We start from the raw sequence: 16835 nt of genomic DNA, 5'->3' as shown, positions 1-16835 counted from the left end.
AATTATCTCAACTCGTTAATCGAAATGATCCGAAATTTTTGAGGTTATAAACTAAACTTAATACAACATGTTCCACACAAACCCACTTCCCAAAACCGGGCAGGAGATTATCCAAAAATACTGTCAAAAATAGGGCAGTAAACTCCCTATCTCCCCTCTTCCTCTTGGCTCCATCTCCCTTTTCTTTTTGTCTACCTTTCCCTCCATAACACATTCATACATTAATTTGCTCCCTTGTAAAGTTCCAACATGTGTAATGACAGACGTAACTTGCACAATGGTTGAAACAACTAAGGCGGACAAGAAAGACTCTATGAATTGATCCACTACATATTTAAATTTACTATATTTTATAGATATCATGGATATTCCAGGGTCCTTTACAACAATGCCACACTAAATACAAGAAATGAAATATCAGTATACTAAAATGCATAATTATAAAAATTCACGAAAATACTACATGATGTATTTGAAAATCATACACAGTTTAGTGCACCCAACCACTTTTTATCTTTAATCATAACCAGTCTATATATTGCTATTACTTTTATTGCTACTTGGAGCAACATAGTATGCACTACCAACAATGTCTTAATTATTTTTGATAAAAAGGATATCAACAATGCTCAAAAGTCGAGACACTAGCTTTAGCGATAGCCATATTCTATTTTTAAGAAGACTATGAACACAACTGCTACAGAGCATTAATAGAATAAGCAAATAAAAAAATATATCCATATTTTATGATAATTAAGTTTATCCACGACAACATGGAAAACATAAATTCTTACATGGAAAATATTTGAACGGCACATGTTATAAATGATAAAGAGGGACAAAAAAATCAAATAAACATTCTAAAGACATTGAAACATAATTTTCCTACCATGCGCTATAAGATAACTCGTGCCTCCACTAGATATTATCAAGGATACGATATTAAGTTTAACAACCCAGCAAATATGGGTGCCTCGAAATAATAAATAAAATTCAAACTCCATTAAAATCCGATAAAACTTCTCAAAAATTCGATAACTTACAATTCTTGAATTAAAATGCAACTAAATTTTCCAACGACACCAAGAAACTATAACAAAAACCTAATAAAAGACCACTTTTCCTATAAGTAGCCCACCTAAGAAAACCTGCCGGAGGAAAACATAGCGAACAAGGGACCGGCTGTGAGCAAAAGACTCATATACGAATATAAAACAACACAATACTGAACAATGATTAAAAATGACTAGAGTAAAAGCTCAATTGAATAGCAAGATCAATAGAAATAATGAACGGGACAATTAGAAAATGGATACTCAACTCATAAATCAAAGCAATTGTTTTTAAATAAATTAATCTTACCACTTACGCAAAATATAATCACAAATAATATAATCGAAAACACAACTAATAAACTGTAATCTTACTCGTACAAATATTCCTACACTTAAAAATAATATACTCAAAATAATTTATTAACATGGGGGATAATCTTACACTTACAAGATGTCCTACATTTCGGTAATCCAGAAATATGTAGTCATCAAAACTTATAGGGGCTTGCACAGTACAAAGCAAATGCTACCCAATATCTTACAGGGGCTTGCACGACAATAAGCACATGCTGCCCAAGGCCAAATCATACACATACTAGCCATGACTATACGTGTCCCACAACTTCGGTGACACGCTCGTACAATTTAATTACACCGCATAGGAGGTGCTAAGCACAAGATTATCCACTCGCGACGGATGTCTTACAAACTCCCAAGTCATACAAATATTACAATAACTCAAAATACATAATTAAAGATCACACACCCAAATATTTTATATCTTCAAAATCATATATAAATTTATCAAAATAATCTCAAAACAATCTAATCAAATATCACGAAAGTAAATATCACACAAAATCACTAATTACTGATAAGGTCAAATCTGATCAGTTTCAAATAATGCCAAATCAATGCATAAAGAAGAATTCAAATGGAAAAGTATGAAACACGAAAGTCGTAGGAAATTCAGAGACCTTTCCAGAATGGCAAGGCACGTCAAAAATGATGAAGTAACGAATTCAAAAAACAAATAAATGCGGACTGCAGAACATAATCAGCCCCTGATCAGTATAGTATTTTACAATTTTTGGCATCCGAATCATGAAATATGGAAGAAAAATGTAGAAGCAAAATGCAGATATCGGAAAGAGATTTCCATAATGGCATTATTCATAATATTTGAACAAAATTTCAATTTACTATGAATTTACGAAGTTAGGACATACAAGCAAAACTTAACCTACCAGATTACACAAAAGGAAGATTTTAAGATACTTACAAGCATAATTTCAGAAAACTTAAAGAACGAAAAATGAAGATAATACAAAATTAGATTTTCAACGAGTATAAAATCACAAAAATCCAATAAACAGAGAATTAAATATAAATTTTATAAGAATTCAGATTACTAGAATTGAGGTACAAGAATCCGATAAAGTTCAACAAGATTGACAGTATAACGAAATATCCGTACCTCAAAATATTAGTTATCGAGAATGCTAACAACGATTTCAGAACCCCAAATCACAAGAACCCCAATTCCACAAACGCCAAATTCATAACCCTCCAATTTTTTTTTGATATTCATCTCAATCTCCATCTATTTTCTGTTTCTCTCTTCTCTCTTTCTCTCCTCCCTTCTCTGATGAAAGTAACGCAAATCCTTATTTTTTTAGACTCTTCTTTCTTTCTCTTTTTTTAGATATTCCTTTTTTTAATAAAAGCCTTACTATTTTTTTAACTAATACTCTTACAACAATATTCTGATTATAAATATAAAAGTAAACTTACACAAACTATTTTAATTACAACACATTGACATTAATAAATAATTAAATCAAATAATCCAACTAAAAATAATTATAAAATATCGGGATGTTACATTAAGTCTAATGTGTTCGTTGAAATTTAAGGTACCTGATAAATTAGATTTTTAATGAAAGAGCATTTAATAGAATTGTGCGTGATAAACTGTCAACAATGGGATAGATAATAGAAATATGCGTGTTAAACTATCAATAAGGGAATGACAAAGTTTAGTAAGGAAAAATTCATTTACAAGTATAAAATATGAAATTTAGATTAAATATTATTTGGAAGGGGGAGGGTTTTTTAGGGGAGGGGTTGAGGGTTTTTCTTTTAAAGTTTAAGGAGGATTATTAATGACCAATGCTTTCGTCGAAACCCCGATCCTAAGACGGCGGAAATGTCGGTGACCTCTTAAAACTTGAGGCAGTAAAAAATTAGACATTTTGCCAGTTTTTTGTGCCTCTTACAACTTGAGGCACTAGAAAATATTATACATTTAGCCAGCTTTTTGTGCTATCTCAATTGCTTTTGAAGGTAAATTACTTGTGGGGAGGAATACGTCAATCTATAATATTTTCCATTATAAACAAATACACCTTCGTGATAAAACTAGTAAGTTATATTAGACTATAAAATATCACATATCTTAGTTAAATAGCGCAAACTAACTTTTTACAATTGTTAAATCGCGGACGCGGATCGCGGATCGCGGACGCGGATCGCGGACGCGGATCGCGGACGCGGATCGCGGATCGCGGACACGTTTCGCGGACACATCAACATATGTACAGATGAGAAAACTTCACGAACAAAACCAATGATATTATGAGCAAATCTTAGTGGTCATATACTCTGCATCATGTATCAATACTCATTTCATACCAGAAACCATATGCATGGTAAAATAATGTTAGCTGAAATATATGCGTTTTACAATTGTGTTACTAAGAAATTACTTTGCCTACAGTTTTGTCATATATATTAACATTCTATCGAGTTAAATCTTTTACTTTGTATATATTGACTAAAAACACAAGTCAGTTTACACTTTTGATGAATATTATATATAATCTCGTAGACTAACGTGTAACAACAACAAAGTTAAGTGCAACAAAATAAATTGGATAAATCTTATACATGCAAAATATTCAGTATCAGGGTTACTCATTTTACGACTCAATTTTTTTTAATCATGGATGATTTATATCGATAACCAAGTAACTACGTAGCTAAAGTGCAACAGATATGAACATCACACATATTACAACATCTCGAAAGTTTAGAATTTATACTAAAAAATGACCCGTGCCTCGCACGGGTTTTTATGCGAGTTGGAATACATGAGTTAAAGTGTGTGGCAAAAAGGAAAAAAAAGCAACTATAACAAAAAGGAATAAACAACTATAATAATAAAATTAAATTCTAATATAATAAGTTTTAGGGGGATTAAAATCAATCGATCAATCAATCAATCAACCATACTCAGTCTATACCTCTTAGAGCAGTGTCCGTGGGGTAAAATGTACGCAGACAATACCCTTACTCCGAAAAGCAGGGAGACTGTTTTCATGAAGACTCCCAACTTAGTGCGATAAATATACAAGTTATACAAGTTATTGATTTATGTTATACAAACAGTGATTAAAAGTTAAATTTGGTAATTTTTGAATATAATCAATTTTACAGTGCGAAGAGAAGTGAAGATGGTGTAAGTAGATCAGAGATATTGGGATGATTAGAGATGGTTGCTATAATTTGAGAGGGTGTTTGAACTTTGATATGATTGTAATGGAAGATGAAGAAGGTGAGGCTGATGATTTGCGTGTGTAATGCAAGTGGGCTTGACATTAAGTTGGGTTGTGCTTTAATTGATTATACTAATTTCTAGTTTTATTATAAAGTAAGTTTCTATTTGATCAGGACCCTATATATATATATATATGTGCGCGTGTGTGCGCGCGCGTGCGCGAATGAAAATTAATATCTGAGTTCATAGTTGTATTCACATGAGACTTACCCACAAGAAAATATAATATGTGCGTGTGTGTGCGCGCGCGTGCGCGAATGAAAATTAATATCTGAGTTCATAGTTGTATTCACATGAGACTTACCCATAAGAAAATTTTGTATTTTCTTGTGGGTAAAATATAAACTAGAATAGGGTTAAAATATTAAAACACTAAGTATTACCCACAAGACTTATTGCTCCGGGGGATTAATATATTATCTTATATTTTTTATAAACTAAAATGAATATATTTATATATTAAAATCCCATAAAAAATATTTATAAAGCACCAGGTATAAATAGGGTTGTAATTCGAGTCTAGTTGCTCGCGAGCAAGCCCGACTCGAACTCGTTTAAGTAGGCTCGAATCGGCTCGTTTAGTTAAATAAACCGAGTTCGGGTGAAGGTTCCAGCACCTTTAATTAAATGAGTCGGCTCGTCTCGATTCATGAAATTAAACGGAGCAACTTCATGTAGAGTTTTAGGCTCGATTAAGTGTAAAATTAAACGAGTCGGTTCGCACGACTCGTTAAAATTGTCTCGTTTACCTAAACGAGTCGCCTCGAATTAACTCGTGAAATCAAATAAATCGAGTTTAAGCAAGGATTTAAATTCGATCATTCAAACGAGCCGGCTCGACTCAACTTAATTAACCTCTCGTGTAAATAAATTTACTTCTGAAGGACTCTGCACTTTCTACAGTTGATTGTATAGAACCTGACCAACACAATTTTGGCTTGACCCAACAACTTATAGCTGGTGCGTCTTACTTTTAATATATATTATTTTTCATAATAAAATTTTAAAACTATTAAATATATTAAAAAAAAATAAATTTTTAGGTAAATTATTCGGTCAGATCATTGCTGCCGATCTAACTAGCATGAATCGGCACAAAAAATGGTTTTGCGATATCGGATCAAAAACCGGGTGAAAATCGGAAAAATTCAGCAAATCAAAAGTTAAAATCGAATTTCAAACCTCACGGCTACGGGTTTGAATAAGGAGATGACGATATATTGAAGAAGGAGATGAAGATATATTGAAGATGAAGATGAAAAACAGGTAGAAGTTGAATAGCGAGATAGGAGAAGTGGGAGATGATAACAACGGACATGAGTATAAAATAGAAAGAATAATGACGGGGAGAGACAAAAGTAACATAGGAGAGAGATTATATGAGATTAAGGATTAATACTTTTTAGTTATGTGTGTAAACCATGTCTGTGTATACTATTTAACTAGTATAATAACTCATGCCTTGCACGAGTTATATTCTAGACTATTTCTTATGCAACATGTAATTATAGTGTTTTTGATTGTTTTTCATTTGTAAGTTGTGCACGTCTCACATATATATTTTATAAGATGATTAAATATTAATGTGTACGATTTGCATGTAAGACGTTACCAATCTACACAACGATACTAATTTAGTTCATTAAGCAAATTATACAGTTTCTTATTTATTTCATGTACTTTGTATTACCGAATCGGTGTAGGTTATTCAGTTAGTTTTTATTTAAAAGAAAAAAAAAGTTAATTCATATAATGAAATCGTCATGTATATTCACATAAAATAAAGTAAAAATTATACAATTGTATAATATTGCAAAGTTGAGAAAAATATGTAGTTGTAGTGTTATGCACAAGAATACAAAACTAAGTTTTAGTTAAATAATGAATTGATGAACTATTTTATTATTAAAGTCACTACTATAAATTAATATTTTTTTCCATTAGGCCATGATTCCAGAGGCTTTGATTAAAAGAAAATAAAAAATCTTAGCACTTTACTACAACTTTTAGCAGAATGACGGTGTTTCTCTAGTCGCTCCACTAAAAATACTAGCGGAGTTACTGAAGATTTAATTACGATGTCAAACAATTGCATCTACATTTATCCATTTCCTTGATATCTACTTCCACCCTTAAACCTCCTCAACCATCCACTGTTATTCCGCCATCTACCAACATTAATTATATCAGTCCAATATTTAAATTTAAATGGATAAAGGGTTTCGTAGAAAAGAAAATATAATGCTTGCACACTATATACATATTTAGCGAGTGATATCAAAATGAGTCCCCTATTTTTTTGTATTGAGAATTGCAGCCGAGAAGAAGGAGAGCGAGATTGTGTATTGTATCCTATTAATTGAGGTGTATAAATTTTTTTTGTGATTTTAATTTTGAGTATAATAATATGATTTGTAATATCATAAAGATATAAAAAGTATACTAATATGATCGTGATATCTCCAACCATTCCACTATATTTTTTAGCGGAGCTATTGAGACTCCGCTATAAACTTTAACAGAGCAACAATCGCTCTACTAAAAATTATAGCGGAGTGCTGATTTTTTTTAACCATAACCGTAAGAATCACGATCGAACGACAAAAAAATTGATTGTTGGCTAAACTATCATTTTACTAAATAATTTTTCTAGTGAATAGAAACTCCTTATTGGGCTATAGCCATGTTCGATTCCCTATAACGACATTATTTTCTAGAAATATTAGATGTGAGAATACTTTGATCATTTCAAACTAAATAAAATATCTTCTGAATTGTCGATGGTACATCTCTCATCGATTTAATATCAAATTTTTAAAATTATTCTTGAAATCAATCTTTTAAAACCAACTCCATTAATAATTCAATAACTATATAGATTGATGGTACTTTTTTGTTGTTGAAAATATCATATTTACAAACCTAAAATTCATCACTTAAATTTAAAATATTCATACACATACATATGACATATATATATATATATATTTAAATAAATATGTGATTTATTTATATTTCATGTTTAATTATATATTTTGTTTCTTTTACATGACACATATAGACATATTATACATGCATGACAATGTAGCAAAAGTTCATGCAAAAATATGTGCATACATATTGTTTTAAATACATAGTATACACAAGTGTATATTTATTATTGTACATTAATTAAATATCTCACCAATTTTCATGAATAAAATATAAATTCTAAATAGCAATATGGTAACGATGATATTATAATTATTAGCTTAAAAACCGTGCAATGCACGAATCGCACATATTTTTTTAATACTATATATATTTTTTGAATTCAAATCTTAATTTTGTTCATTTAAAACTTTAAATGATATGACTTCATAATAATTGTATTAGTACACATATATGTTCATAACTTTTTAAAACATTTAAACTTATTTAAAGTGATAGCATTGGTAAGGGGGAATGTTATTATAACGAAATTATTATTTTATTAAGGATAAAAATATAATGTCTCAATTATGTTGGGACCTTAAAAATATTATTTTAGCATAGTGAAAAAATAATATTACTAATTGAACGATATAGTTTTATTGATACTTTTATGTGTATTTTTTTTAAAAATAATATTAATATTTTAATTAAAATTTAATTTTTTAGTTCACATCAACAGGATACGAATAATACATAGTCTAATATTAATTTGATTTATCTCGGATCAGCGGTTTACATTATTTTATTTTAGCCCGATGCCCAATACACCGACTAAATTAAACTAATTATTTTTAGTTTAATTTTAATTTTTTTAAAGTCTGGATCAATAAGATAATTATGTTTTAGACTAAATAATTAGTATATATGGTTTTATTTTTGTTGATCGAATTGTATTTTTATTTTAGTTTTGTGTTAGCCTGAATCAATTGTATAATGTATTTTTTTATCGTGGATAAATAAAATATATTATTTTGTTTATCCAAGTTCATTAGTATAATTTTTTTAGGAGAATTGATAGTATTATTATTTTATCTTAACTCGATTCGCATGATATATCAACTAAATATTAATAATTATATTTAGTTTGCTTAAATTTAATTTAGGCCGAAGTAAAAAATTAGAATAATATAGAACTCGATATATATTAAAATATAAATTGTTAGAAGAAGTTAAATTTAATATAAATTATAATAATATAGAGTTCGATATAAAATGAGGAAGTTGACTTCAATATCAATTAGAATTAAAATTAAAATTGATCGACCCAATAATTAAAATTAGAATAACTAAGTAAGGGTAATTAAGTGATTTCAGCAAGTACCGACCGACCGACTACTAAACTTTTAATGTTTCATCTATTATAATATAATATAGATGTTTGAAGTTAATAATAAAATTTATTATTGTTTAGAACACTAACATATTATGTGTACGATAAAAAACTCAAGTGACAACATGCTGTAGTTGTATGAACTTTTACATGTATATGACTCGAGTTCGATTCTCACTAACAACATATATAAAAAATTCCTATGTACAATATTTTTTTGATGTATTGTACTCAATCTCTCCTGCTGGATTCTTTATGTCGGGGGACAAATGATCGACACCGACACGCATTTTAAGGCTCCCGTAAAATATGGTTTTCTAAATAATTTTTAATATTTTTTTAAAATAAAATTATAATGTTTAAATTTTTATATAGAAAATGAAAATTATAAAAATAAATTATAGAATTATATTTTATAATAGTCTTAAAATACGCGTCGAGGAAAAAGTATCTAAAGAATCAGTGGGACGGAGTGAGTATATAAATATATATTTATTAATATTAAATTACTTCCGATTTTTCTATTGATTAATCCTTCTGATTAATCCCCGATTCACCGATTAATCCTTACAAGGTCACGTGACCGATCATGTCCGATTATCGATTTTTATAACACCGATCAGGTATTAAAGATGGTTTAAATGTATGTGTTTTAATTTGGAGTTAATTGCACTATGCAACCCCCACCTTTCATTTAAAATCAAAACAATATACCTATTTTGTAAAATACAGTTTGCAACCCTTAACTTTCAATATCAACTACAATATACATCCCTTATGGTCATAAAATTGAAATTGAGATGTTAATATTAATAACTAAAATTTCAAATTAATTAAAATATTTATTTTAATGCATTTTTTACATGAAAAAAATTAATGCTATTTTCTATTAGTAATACTCTAAATTAATCATAATGCTAAATACTTAAAATATATTTATTAAGCAAAATATATGTTTATATATAATCATAAAGTTTCTAAATATATCTATATTTTGAAATTTTAAAAATTATGTTGAGTAATAAAATAATTGACATTAATATTATTTTTATAATTTAAAATTCTAAATTTTAGTTTAATTAAAAAAAATCAAAATTATTATTTAAATATTTTGCTGAATTTCAATTTTATCCTCCACAATATAAATATTTTTAACAAAATGGTTAAAGGGATGCATATTGTATTTGATATATAAAGTTAGGGGTTGCAAACTATATTTTTGAAAGTAAATATATAATTTTGTTATTTAGTGAAAGGTAGGGGTTACAAAATGCAATTAACTCTTTAATTTGAATAGATTTTTAAAATCATGATATCAGTTATAATAGGTTTTAACTTTTAACTAGGAATTATGGGCTCGAGTGCAAAAATTAAGTAATAAAGCTCGATTAAGAATTATAACAGATTAGATATACATTTCTGTATCACTTGAGATGCCTCATTGCAATATTCCCACTTAGGATATACTTGATCTTGAGATGATAAGAAAATATCCATGTAGTACATAGCAAATCTCAGTACGCTACACTCATCACTTCACCCTTAGGACAAGTGCATTGCATTTTGTTTATTGCTCAATGCATATCAGAAAATGCAAACAAGTTTGTTCTGCACTAAAGAAAATTGAGCTCGCCCCTTTCATCAACAAGCCGCTTGATTTTTTCTGCAGCAGCATTTAAAGTTGCATTGCTTTTGCAAAAAGCAAATCTGATGTATCTTTCTTGATAACAAACCTTTGTCTGCGTTTCCTCTGAAGTTCGATGAAAGAATTCGCGTCCTGGTACAGCAACCACTTCCGCTTGTTTAATCAATTTCTCCACGAATTCGACCTGAAAGAATTTCAAGTTGCCAACACAGTCAGTGTAAGAAGCACGCCCTTTCTCAAATTTCTATCAAGTATGGTAGTGTATTTTTTTTAAAGTTGTCTACAGATACCATTCATCAGATCAACAACCATAAAGTTATTTTTTTTAAATCTTTAGGACGGATTTAGATAATAATGACAAATTTGTATCTGTATTTGATAATAATGCCACATAATTCATGATGATAAATCTTGATCAACCTACATGGGCTAAAAAACTAAGTATAGTTTCAACATAGTACAGAATGGTACATACATCTGAAAGGGTGCAACTGCAGGGAATTTGCGCAAATATAAAAAATGAACCCTTTGGCTTAAATGCAAAGTTGAAGCCAACACTTTCAAGCAACTTTATGATGAAATCTCTTTTTTCCTGGTAATCCTGACCACAAAGAAATGGATTATTAGTGACGATGATAACAATAAAATGCAAAACGTTTTTCACATATATTAACATCCTACATTTTTCAATGTTTCGAAGTATTCTGGAGTACTTGTTAATGCAGTCAAAGCGGCTTCCTGGAAAGGTGCTGGAGCTGAATCCGTAAGTTTTATATGGATATTTCTGATTGCAGTTGCAATGCAGGAGGGAGCAATTGCCCATCCAATTCTCCAGCCTAACAGAGAACAGAGAAATCAAAAACGATTTTAAAAATAAATATAATAGCTTACTGAAAACAAAAATTTCTTTTCCAATTTACAGTAATAAAAGATATTCAATCTAGCATCTTCAGTGAGACCAGGGTACAGTCATGCAATGCTTGTGCAGTTTAATTACAACTCACCAGTTACACTAAAAGTTTTTGACAATGAAGATGTGATGATGGTCCTTTGTTGCATTCCTGGAAGTTTCGCAAGAGATATGTGCTTCTCGTTGTCATAAGTAATATGCTCATATACCTGCATATACAATAGGTGATTAGGTCCCAAAAAACAACGAGAAAATTAATGAGAAGCAAGAAATAAAACACACCCAGAATTTTCTGTTTTTGCAAGCCAGTGTCAATATATGTATCTAAATTTGATAAGACAGGCCGGTTCAATGTATGAAGTGCTACACTTAAATATTTGAAAATAGAGAATCAAAGTGTTCAGTTTTGAATTGCAAGGGAACATGATGCAGCTTTTATGAGCATTGCTAAACCTTTTATTTATCTCGTATTCTCATAGCAATTAGGAATGAGAGAAAGAAGTAAGGTCATACTTCATCTGTTACAGCTAGGGCATCCCATGTTCTGCAGGCTCCTGCAATAATCTCTAGCTCATCCTGAGTGAAAACCTTTCCAGTCGGATTGTGCGGACTGTGAAACTTTGGATAAGTACATCAACTAATTTTGTTATACAAATGATTTTTTTAATACAATAAACAGTTCTGACTTTAGTATCTAGCACAAAAAGAACAGTATGCCTAACACTTGAGTAAATTACTGATCAGGTCCTCAGCAATGTTGTATTAAATCACAGAAGCTACTACATTATGCTACTTGTGATTGTAGATTTGAAGTATTCACTAGTTGAAGAATCTTACACCATATATAGTTCACCACCAGTACATGCTGTCATATTTAGTCCTTGAAGAGTTGAAGGATATAGTTTTCGTAGCACTTGATAGTGACACAGGTTTCACGAAAAGTGCCACACTAAAAAAACCATGTTATGCAAAAGTCTTGCTAAAGCACTCTCAATGAAATGAGAATAAAAGCTCATAAAAGTTTTTACTTAACAAATTACTATTGCAATTTCTATATTTTCTGAGCTCGGGACAGTCCATGCCATTACTTCAAATATATGAAAGAAAATGATAAGAACGCCACAAAACTTTATAATATAATTCAATTAGGTTGTTTTCCATTGCATAATAAGACCCAAACTGAAAAATGATGGGTCTTCATTCACATCTCAAGCAAATACACACGTATGAGCGTAAATATATCTTGAAATATGTAAACACTATATAAGAGTTATAGGTATAGCACTAATGTTTTGATATTGCAAAGTGGTATGAACAAGCAAATAATTTCAGTGATTATAGTACCATATTTCGTAATGTTCAACCATCTCCATACCATCCGACCAGAAAACACATATCATGTATCAAGGAGGCTTTGCTATTCGTTCTTCCAAGCATACAAGGTCAGAGCAAATCCTGGATCAGATGACTTACCAAGGGAGTTCAGAGGGATCCAACGTCTGACTATCCCAGAACTTCTCAGATTTCGAACAAGGTTGAAACATGAAAATGGCAATCCCAAAAGTTGTGTCAAATAACCAATTATAAACATCCCAAAAAATGTCTACAGGAAGCCCATCAGCCAAAATGGTCTGGTTCCCACGAAACGGTCATAGTAGATGCTTTACCTGCATCACTACCTTGCTGTCTAAATGAACAACAAGGCACATGTCATTCACTCCAACTGTTTCACATTCAATCACAAGTTGATGAACTTGTCCATTATCAGAAAATGAACCCTACTTTTATTCACCCTCTTTCCAAATATATATTCCCTCTTCGGAACAAACATGGAACTAAACAAAGAACAACATTCACTTTCTTAATCGCTTCTTTCTGCAAATCTCCAACAAACAAAACCATCTCTCCCTTACACACAGCTCCTACATAAAACCCCTTTACAGGCTGTGAAGCCGAACCATATTTCACCAAAGAAAGGTCCCAAAAAATGTCAATTTTAGCAGAATTCACTTGCAAACACTTGGACCCTTTTCGTTTATAGCAATGTTTATATCATTTGAATTCTCAGCTCAGATGAAAATCCTTCTGATAGCAAGTGTAAGCCTGATCGAAACCCATGCTTACATTCTTGATGTTTTGACACATATTTGTACCACCAAAGTATCTTTTATGCACCTGCAACAGAATTTGCACTATGTTCTGGTTGCAGTCTTGTAGACAATGTTGTCGGATTTACGTGGGTATTTTCAGTTGAAATTTGACCTTTTGATAGATAGAGAGCAATGTTATTATCTATATAACAGATCCCTACACTAATCTGTCTCAAGTGTTTAGAGTATAAAATGGTAGTAGCAGCTACCCAATGTACAAGTCTCCAACAGGCCACATTAGCAGTGTATGGGTAAATACAAAGCATTGTGTCAAACTTCTTTATTGTATGATTTATGAAATTTCAAAAATTATACACACATTGTCACAAATACAAAGAAATAATTAAGTGTTGAGCTTGATGACCAAACCCTTGAAAATACTTCTTAGCAACAAATACTATTACTTCAAAGAAATAAATGCCTTACAAGACAGAAGCAACAATCTATAGCAGTTCCTTGGTTCAACAGCATGCATCTAGTAGCAACAAAGATTTTCAGGAAGACGACTTTACAAATATATGGCGATCAGCATATACATTCAGCATTTAAGGTTAGAACAATCTGTCACTAAGCCTCGTTAGCAAGTGAATTTGTTTCAGATGATATATTGTTCATTCATGCAATAACGATGTTCTTTATTGTGCAGTACTATGCAAACTCATACAACTGTAACCTTCCTCAATTTACCAAAAAATTACAAATATACAAGATTATGCATACCTGTTCAATACTATAGCTTTTGTCCTTGCAGCAAAAGACTTCATAAGTTTTTCTGCATCTAATGTCCAGCAAGGCGGCTCAAGGGAAACATATACCTGCAAATTGCAAAATTGATCTTAATAATCAATTAAAGCCTTTGGGCATACACATCATCCAAGTTAAAACACATAAATCGGTCGTATTAACTAACAAATGGTTCCCAGAAACTTACTGGCACTCCTCCTGCCATAGTAATACATGTATCATATGTTTCAAATGAAGGATCAAACAATATTACTTCATCACCTGGATTAATTACTGTGAAAACAAAACTCAAATTTAGATAAATTCCTCGAAATCCACTATCCAAAGATTTTGTACAACAATTAAAAGCGTACTTGCAAACATTGTCGCAGCAAATGCCTCAGTCTGACCACAACAAATAACTATATCGGTAACTGGATCAACATCTAAACCGTGCATTTGCTTCATTCTGTCAGCCAGATTGTCACAAATTCCCTGGACGTGCCTTTAATAATCAAGCCATGAACAATATCATCAATTTATTATTAACTATTAAGTAAAACAACATACAGGTAGTATTTTTTTTCTTTAATATGAATCATATTACAGTTTTACTACTTTATTTATATTACAGGTCTAGATCCTACTAAAATCAAACACAGTGATATCACCGCAACATCATATCAGTAATTGTGACTTACAAGGTCATTTGGTTTCTTTAAGTAGATATCTACATAGTACAGACGAACTAGGGAGGGGAGGAGATCTCGATACTTTGTAGCTTGTATTAAAAGACCCGGAGATGCAAAAAAGAACAAGAGCAAAGATGTTGTTGATAGCTATGATACTTTTAAGCTGTCAAAGGATCAGGTTATCTGCCATGTACCAAAATTTGTACCAAGTAATAGGCATATCCAAGTCAACAATTCAAATTGTTAAGATCGTTAACAAATAGATATTGTAGCTTTACACATGACTCATCAAGTTTCATATCGTTTGAAAAGACACCATTACGGAGAAGAAAAATTAGCAATCTAGATACCAAATTGGCATAGAAATTAACATTCATTTGCTAAAAAAAACCTCTTGTAAATAGTACAGGTTATTCAAGCAGTGAATTTGTTTGATGCTACTTGCGATAAGGTCTTACATTTTACCACTAAGAACAACTTGAAAATAATTAAACCTGTGATACACAACTATAATATTTATTTAAATTTGTTACATTCGCAGATGAAAAAAACATATTACATACATATTGCTAGAATAAAATTAGCAAGTCTCGTCCAAAATGTTAAGTAACCAGTTCATCTAAAACCTTGTAAGTATGTATAATGGGTACATTTTACGTGTGATGGCGGGACAAGAATTCATGATATGGTAATCGTAATCAGCAGACAAGATTCTTCCAGCTAATGCAGATTTTACGATGAAAAGACATACCGATACTGATTAAAATCAGAATTGATGGCCTGAGTGGCAGCATGTTTGATACGTAGAGGAGCAGGAAAATCAGGGAAGCCTTCAGCAAGGTTGATAGCATTGCATCTTTGTGCTAGTAATGATAATTCTTGTATTGGTGAGGGTTTTAAGCTCTTTGCCACTGTTGATAATTTTGCTTCCATTGCTTTTAGTCTATTCTCTGCTCTGTGCTCCAGCTCAACTGCTCATGTCTTGCATTGTTTCCGTCTTATCCTTTGATAACTGGGACAATTTTTTTTGTTTTCTTATTTTGTAGGAGAAAACATGACGTTATAAGAGTGAAGACTTTGATTTTTATTGGAAAGATGACCGGATCAAAAAGTTTGGATAAATTAATTTTTGCAAGACGTATGATCTGTATTTTCGATGGCCGGACTTATTTATTTATGAATGTGAAAGTCTGAAAGATAACATTGCTAGCTTATATTAAGAAAACTAATAAATTTAGAAAGATAACATTGCTAGCTTATATTAAGAAAACTAATAAATTTAGATGATTGGTTGACAACAAAAAAAAGAGATTATCAATTTTTTTTTTTTAAATATTTGTACGACTTTACTCCATCATGAGTCTAATTGTAAACAATGTTTTACAACCACAATCAACGATGTCAAATAGTAAAAATACTATATTTGATAAAAAAAAAACTACAAAAAACTATCTTTTCTAAGTTTGATAAAAAAGGAGAAACTAAAAATACTTTCTTTAAATTATTGAAATTATTTTGCAATTTTAATATCGTCTAAATTTTTTTGCAAAAATAAAATGCAACCAAAATTGACCAGGTATACAATTAGTTGCATCGAATTTTTTGATTAAAATATTAAATATTGCATATAGTGGTATAATCCGACGAGTTTTGCATTTAGTTGCTTCTAATTATTTTAAAATCGGTATATTTGTAAATAAATTTTGAAAATATCATATTTTTACAAATAATGGTTATA

General features: G+C 30.6%; 1 protein-coding gene across 2 annotated transcripts; it reads right to left on the bottom strand.

The window, feature by feature from the left end:
* Positions 1-10347: 10347 nt before the first annotated feature.
* On the bottom strand, positions 10348-16150 carry LOC141693321 (uncharacterized). 2 transcript variants are annotated; one of them, XM_074498383.1, is made up of 9 exons: positions 15849-16150; positions 14780-14910; positions 14614-14699; positions 14403-14497; positions 12046-12142; positions 11627-11741; positions 11304-11458; positions 11098-11223; positions 10348-10806 (listed from the first exon to the last, which is right to left on the bottom strand). In XM_074498383.1, exons 1-9 carry the CDS (start codon positions 16028-16030, stop codon positions 10591-10593), a joined length of 1203 nt encoding a protein of 400 aa, XP_074354484.1. In that variant the 5' UTR covers positions 16031-16150; the 3' UTR covers positions 10348-10590. The 2 variants fall into 2 exon arrangements, with proteins under 2 accessions (XP_074354484.1, XP_074354485.1); XM_074498384.1 differs by having other exon boundaries at positions 14780-14900; positions 15849-15983.
* Between the last annotated feature and the right edge of the window lie 685 nt (positions 16151-16835).

This window comes from Apium graveolens, chromosome 10 (genome assembly GCF_009905375.1).
Source record: "Apium graveolens cultivar Ventura chromosome 10, ASM990537v1, whole genome shotgun sequence".
NCBI lineage: Eukaryota > Viridiplantae > Streptophyta > Magnoliopsida > Apiales > Apiaceae > Apium > Apium graveolens.
The sequence above is the reverse complement of the archived record's forward strand: the minus strand, read 5'-3'. Positions and strand labels throughout refer to the sequence as shown.

Bases quoted from the DNA above. Each gene is read 5' to 3' on its own strand.
- LOC141693321 (XM_074498383.1), bottom strand. From the start codon at position 16,030: ATGGAAGCAAAATTATCAACAGTGGCAAAGAGCTTAAAACCCTCACCA. The intron at 11,224-11,303 runs GTAGGATGTTAA...CTTTGTGGTCAG, and splicing joins ACTTCGAAACATTGAAAAAT to GATTACCAGGAAAAAAGAGA. The intron at 10,807-11,097 runs GTATGTACCATT...AAATTCTTTCAG, and splicing joins GCAGTTGCACCCTTTCAGAT to GTCGAATTCGTGGAGAAATT.